The following is a 7,064-nucleotide window of genomic DNA, read 5'->3' on the forward strand; positions in this document are numbered from 1 at the left end:
ATTTAAAATACAAAGTGAATGGTGATTGAGAGGGCAAGTGTTACATGGGTGAAAACAATTTCTATATGCATTTAATCTTCTTTTAATCATCAAACAATTTCTATATGCATTTAATCTTCTTTTAATCAGCAATCTCAATCGAATAAAGTAAAAAAAAGGGGCCCACACTTATTGACTCGATGAGCTCGAGCTCGTCACACCCCTAGGCGAAGGACACATGAATTGGGGATGTAGGATTTTGTCCTAATAATTTATCAGATTTTTGGTCCCTAAAATTAAGTGCTAAATCGTTTTTTGGTATTTCGTCCACTCCGTTAGTTTTTAACGGAGATGAGTCATCACGTGTTTCACATATGATCCCCAATTTGGTGAAATTAGGGCAAATCTCACTATGAAATTCCCAAATTGGGCTGAATATCAATAGAGCAGTAGAAAAAAGAAAAGAAAAAAAAAACTCTCTTGAGGACAAACAGAACTAGGACAACTTCAATCAATACACCAACTGAGTGGTTATCTACTTTTCATTTATATTCTTGCTGCTAATCTCTTTCCCCGAAATCCTTTAGTAGCTCACGTAACTCGAGTATTTCTGTATCGATAATCGGTTCATTATCAAGGACATTCGGATTATGCCCACAAAACAGTCGAATCAAATACACTACGGCAGCCGCAAGTCCAACCGCTGCCACACTAATAAACAGCACCTCAAAGCTCGATATGCCAAGACTTTTCGGTGGAACTAAGTCGTTTTCCGCGTCCAAACATTCGGTTTTACCCCCTTCCAACTTCGTCTCCCTATCTAGTACTTTTTCTTTTCCCTCTGTCACATTCAGAATTGCTCTCGAGACATCCGGTACTAGTGGTGAATCTATCGGGAATACCTGCAGAAACAAAAACAAAAAAGGACAAGTTTTAGACTCGAAAAATAAAAAAGAAAAAAAGAAAGAAAACATATATGGATTATGGACAACACATACGAATCCGAAACCAGCAGCCTTGTATGTGGGCCCGACCATCGTGTACTTTGAACAGTGTTTGCGTAGAAACAGCTTTAAATATGGGATCTCAAGGAAGGCTGCAGCTATTCCACCATTCGAACTCCCTTTGGAGAGAAGCTCGTCCATTTGCTCCGATGTGTCGAAGGGGATAAGCTGTGACTCGTCGAATTTGTTTTTCAGAAATCCGAAAATGAAAGATGCGTTTGAGTAGCCTACTTTGTATTTGTGTCTTACAAGCACGTTAACATCCGTAACGGTCGGCTGCAGCTTCTGGATAGTCATCATGGATGTAAGACTCGCGGAATAGCTTTGACTAAATATAAATACAGCTAACAACCATGCCGACAGTACGAACCGGGCCCAGTTGCTTACTATCTTCTCCTCTACACCCACCCGAAAAAGAAAGAAATGAAGGGCCAAATTTCAAGTATTAAAATTTGCTACTGTAATGCTGTTTAAAAAAAATATATATGAAAGGTGGCTTACTGTGAGCAAAGAACAAGGTGGAGAATGAAAACCAGAATATCAAGAAAATTTCATCGTACCAACGGGACCCCCTAAATTCGTTATTGGTCGGATATTCGATAAGACAAACCAAACCCCCGATCAAAAAGGTGGATAGAAAGATTGCCAACCAAAGCTGCCACGTCAGCGGCTTCACAAATAGCCACTTGTTTCTTCTCTTATCATCTTGGATTGGTACAACCATCGATATACCGGTCTCTGTATAAGGCGCAGTGAAATCCACGTACTGCGACCTATTTCCTAGAATCGTTACATCTCCAGCCACAGCGTCATATTTCTGTTCATTCGATCAGTTTTACCAACAAATAAAAAACAACAACACAAAGGACGTGCAGCTATATATATATATATATATATATATACATATACTTACTCCGAGGTAAACTTGATAGACGAGATCATCGTAATTTCCAGCTGCCTTGTGATCGGATGTTGCAAAGGGAATGTATTCGTACGAAACATTATACGGAAGTGCTGCCATGACATCACGGAAAACATCTATGCAGTACCCGTTCACATTATATGAATTATCCGAATTCCATGTAACATTCACGAACTCAGTGAAACCGGCTTTTACGGGTACCCCTACTCGCAATTTCTTCCCAACGACCCATCCTCTAGGTGGAGATGACCCTTTTCCCGGCCACACAACAGCTCCGAGTTTTGTACTCGAACTCGTGACGTTGAGTTCGTCCACTATTCCGTTTTCCTTCGTCCAGTACCCTATTGTTCTATTTCCAGCACCACCAACTATGTTGACTATCTCGTAAGGAGGCGTTTGGAGTTGACCATCCACCAATCGGAACTCTCCGGCTAGGCCCGTAAAGTTGGTGCTCGATAAAGCCCGAATCAGATTCGGCCCACTTAATGATACTCCAAATGCTTCAAGGTCCGTAGAATTTCCCGACGCATTTGTTTCTTGATATGCTGTGAGGTTTCCCAAACCTGCCGCATTTTCTGCTGACATGGCGAGCGCGGTAGCCGAGTCGTAAGCCCACAAACCGTACATGTCGGGGCTGTAATAATTCGTCGCCCGATGAAACATTTTCTCGTAACGAAGGGCAAAGTCGTCCAGCTCTTTGGTCTGTCGTACATAGGGCTTCACTCCTATTACTCCTAACATGGAAATGTTCATCGAGTTAAAATCGTTTGCGACGCTGTCTGTTACTATCCACGCGTAGTCTTCACTCATCATCCCTAGTCGTGCCGCCAGGGTGAAGAGGGTGGAGGCAAGTGGATTGAGCAAGTGGACGACGAACACCCTCGTCTGCATCCTTGTCAGCTTGTACAGCTCAGCGATGATCTCGTCGTCGGTTGCTGATTGGGCGATGGCGCTCGTGTCCGGGACACGCACGTTGGCGTGCTTCAGTGCGTCGGTAAGGAATGTTAGGATGCCTTCTCCGAACTCGTTGTCCTCGTGGATCGGGACGACCTCCCTCCACTTGAAGGCTTTGACGATTGCGACGATGGCGCCCACTTGGGACGAGTCTTTGTGAGTGGCACGGACAAAGTATGGGGTGCGGAGGGAGGAGAGAGAAGGGCTTGTGGCTGAGAAGGTGATGATGGGGACTTGAGATTTGTTTCCTAGAGAGATGAGGAAGTTGGCCTGTATTGAGTAGAGTGGTCCTATGATGGCTTGCACTTTTACATTCTTTATTAGGTCCACACCTGCATTTCATTTCATCATCATCATCATCTAATTATTCAATTCCTAATTAAGGTTTAAGAACTATTAAGGTAAATCACAAACACGGTACTTGAGTGTTCAGAAAAGGTCAAAATCACGAAAAAACTCGTCTTGTAAAGTATCTAAACTATCCCTTAAAATAACCACATGCGACGAGTATGTCGAAAAGAAAGAAATAAAAAAAAAAACCCTTGAGTGTGTTTTTAAGGCAGAGTATGTAAATATATATATGGTACTACCTGCTGCAGCAGCCCCGATGACGTGGCCTTTGGAGTCCCTACTGATGAGATCAAGCCTCGTCTTATAATGATCGTGTGTAGCATAGAAATCAGAGAGCGCCGTTGATATGCAGTTGAATGTCATAATTCCATAAGCATCCATGTCTAGCACCACCCCGACTTTTACATGTATCTGTGCCTCTGCCATTTTCGTCGACAAAATCTTTAAATTGATCGTTAGTAAGTAAACGAGGAGATACAATAAATTCGTATTATTGATCTTCTCCATTTTTGTTTTGTGTGTGCTAAATTTGGAGCTTTCTTGAGAGAGAGGTGATGGTTTGATTATTACCAAAACATTACAAATATACAGGCAGCACTGTTTTTGGTAAACAAGAAGCTCTATATATCCAATTTTAGTTAATTATTACAAGTTGGATCATTATTTTATTTTCAATAATCAGAGCAAACCTGGAATAGTTAGTTACTTCTCCAACTTTCCATATTTTAATTTAACACATAAAAAAAACTTTAGAATGGGTTTTGGCTAAACTTATAAGCCGGTAATAAAAGTTTTTAAGATGTTTAATAGTTTAGAAACTATTTCAAAGTATTTTGTAAAATTTCCAAAAAAAAATCTTAAAATTTCAAAAAGTAAACTGTAGAAGAACAAATAATTTTATTTTTCAAAAGTACCTCCCCACCTTTTATTTAAGATTTTATAAATAGTAAAACAACTTATAAATTCATTATCTAAACACTTTATATATTAATTATAAAAATAAAATGTAATAGTTATCAACTTTTAAAATAGTTTCTCAACATAAGAACTTCTCATCTGTTTAAATAAGCTTAACTAAACAAGCCCAACATAGGATTTTTCCTCTTGCTATCTTCATCTTAAAAATATTAATTTACAGGATTTGTTTTTTATTTTATTTTTTGAGAGTATTAATTTATAGGATTAAAATATATATTTTGAAGTATTACACATGCAAAACACGCTATGTTTACTTGTTACACTAGTAATCAATAAAAAAAATTAAAAAAAATCATGATATATGACAACAAAAATAATGATTAAATTGACAAAATTAAATTATTAAAATTGAAATAAGACAACCTAGATTCTTGCATTAGACCAAATTATTAAGTTGAACGTTTCTAGTAGAGTTGACTTTGAAAGATTCATTGTTTATAAATAAATTTAGTTGACAATTAATTGATTGGAAGGAGATGACGTGGAATATAAAGGCTCAAAGACGTGAACACCAACATAGTAATAGTCTTACTCTGCATCATTCTAATTTCTTTTTAGTATTTCTAGTTGTCTTTATTTTTTTTTTCCTACTCATTTCTCAATCACTTGGATTCCTTCAATTATTCTAGTTTCAACTTTGAACTATTATTTCGAGTATCTGACTGCTTCGCCCCAAAATATCAAAGTGATGACGTCAGCTTCTTGGAAGGTGTCTTTAGTGAGATCCTGCCGGAGATTCCGCCGAAAGGGTACCTGCAACGCCGGGGAGGGGTTTTCCCGGCGTAGAGCCTCCGACGATCAAGTCAGTGATTTATCTTTTTAGTGTAATGTTCTATATATGTAAATTTTTGTGTGTGTGTGAGTTTGTTAAGAGATATCCCTTTTATAGACGTTTCTTGCTTTAGAGATCAAGGCTTTCGTTTTAGGGTTTCTTTCCCAACTTCTTGGGCCTGCCGCCCAATGTTGGGCCTTCCTGAAGCTTCTAAGAGCTTCTGTCATTTTCATGCGTACGAGGTAACGCTCATGTTTACATCGTCTCGCGGTATTTCCATGTTTCCTCAGAGTATCACATCAGGTTTCGTCTCCACATCGGGTCGGGTTCTCGCATATACCCGAGGTGGGGAACTTTCATGGGCTTAGCATTGTCTATTGGGGTTGATCTTATATCGGTTAGAAGAGCGAAGCCTTCTATTAGTCATGTTTTATTGGCAAGCAGGCCATTAGGGATGAAGTGATCCATATCAACTACCCCTACTTCGTAATTTGAGTTCAAAAGTGCGAAGTAAAGAGGTTGCGTCTTTTGCTCTTCTAATCATGTTTCGCGTTTCTACTGATTACTCCATTCGGCGTGCGTGGGAGGTTCATGTGCCCTACGCATCATTACTGAGGCATGTCAACTGGTGTTTTCGCTAGGATCGATGTATTTAATCTGATCCCGACCGCTCGTTTGGATGGATGGGATCAATTGCTCATTTTCTAACCTTCCTTATAAATACCCCTTCTTTCTATGGTCTTCATTTTTTTCTTCTTCCTCTTTCACCTACAGCCTTCTCTCTGCCATAAGAATTTTCAGCGATTTCTTTCCTTTTGTTTGTGCGACTCTGCTTTTCTAAGGTATTCTCTGTTTCTTTTTTTCTCTTCTTCCCTTTGCCTTGTTTGTTTTCATTTTTATTACTCTTTCTTCCATTTCTCCATATGTCGTCAAATCCCTTTGAACCAACTGGGCAAACCCTGCTTACCTGCTACTCCGAGGATGACGATGGGGGTTTGGGTACCATCGTGTCATCTGACGAGTTAATGCATGTTGCCTCGTCCTCCGAAGAGGGCCCGCGTTTGTCCTCTTCGGGGAAACTCCGAGGTCAGAGTAGCAAAGGGTTAGTCCCGGTGGGTTCTCAAGTTCTTGTCGAAGATGGCTCTCCTGTTTCATCTGAAGGGCGAGATCCTGATGATCAGTGGGGGGCCAACACTCTTAGCGAGATGGATCTCGTTAATCTTGCGAGAGATATAGGTCTCCCTAGTGGTATTGAGCTGCTTCTTCTTTCTATTACTAATCGACCCCTTGCCCCTCCTCCAAGTTTCAGTACATAGTTTTCAGAACAATTTTATTTTGGTCTATCTTTCCCCATTTCTCCTTAGTTTTCCGAGATAGCTCAAATATGTAATGTGTCTTTAAACCAATTCCACCCCATGCCATAGTTATTATGATTGATTTATGCATGTTATGCGCCTGGGCTGGGGTAATTCCTACCCCAGCTCGCTTTAGAAGTGCTATGGTTTTGAATAATTCGAGCCATTTTCATATCTCGATCTCTGCTCGCCCCAATAACAAGGTTCTGATGCCACCAAAAAAAAAACAGAAGGGTGGCAAGGTCATTAATTTTTTGTTAAGGACCCCAATTACATGGTCATTATTTGTGTCCTTGGGTTGCTAGTTTACCCGAGAAAAATAAAAGTAAACCTCTCCCCGTTGACGTTTGGTTCTTGAAATGATAGCTCATTTTCAACCAAATTATGGCTTGCCCGATACACTTACAAGCTTTCCACCGATACTTCGACATTTTTATTTTCATGACAACAAGACATATTCTCTAACTCGGACGGATCTAGGTGGGTGTGCATACATGGGACCTTATTTTATCTCATGTTCCTTTGTTCCTTTATTTGTTTATTTTGTAATTATTGATAATTTATCTTTCGATAATGGATTTCAGGATGAAAATGATGTTTAGAGGCATGAAAACCATCACTTGCCCCACTGAGCATAGAGCCCGACTTTCATGCTTCTGACTTTCAGCGCCCTTTGGCCGCTGAATCTGGGAAAAAAGTGGCGGAAGAGACAACCACTAAGATCAAAGCCACGAAGAAAACTTCAGGTC

General features: G+C 39.9%; 1 protein-coding gene across 1 annotated transcript; it reads right to left on the reverse strand.

The window, feature by feature from the left end:
- Window positions 1-345: 345 nt before the first annotated feature.
- Window positions 346-3,836, reverse strand: LOC105973282 (glutamate receptor 2.3). The gene is made up of 5 exons (XM_088817662.1): window positions 3,450-3,836; window positions 1,897-3,191; window positions 1,485-1,800; window positions 978-1,381; window positions 346-881 (listed from the first exon to the last, which is right to left on the reverse strand). The coding sequence occupies exons 1-5, from the start codon at window positions 3,715-3,717 to the stop codon at window positions 540-542; spliced, it is 2,625 nt and encodes an 874-aa protein (XP_088673788.1). The 5' UTR covers window positions 3,718-3,836; the 3' UTR covers window positions 346-539.
- Between the last annotated feature and the right edge of the window lie 3,228 nt (window positions 3,837-7,064).

Source organism: Erythranthe guttata, chromosome 4 (assembly GCF_056151865.1).
Source record: "Erythranthe guttata isolate IM_541 chromosome 4, IM_541, whole genome shotgun sequence".
NCBI lineage: Eukaryota > Viridiplantae > Streptophyta > Magnoliopsida > Lamiales > Phrymaceae > Erythranthe > Erythranthe guttata.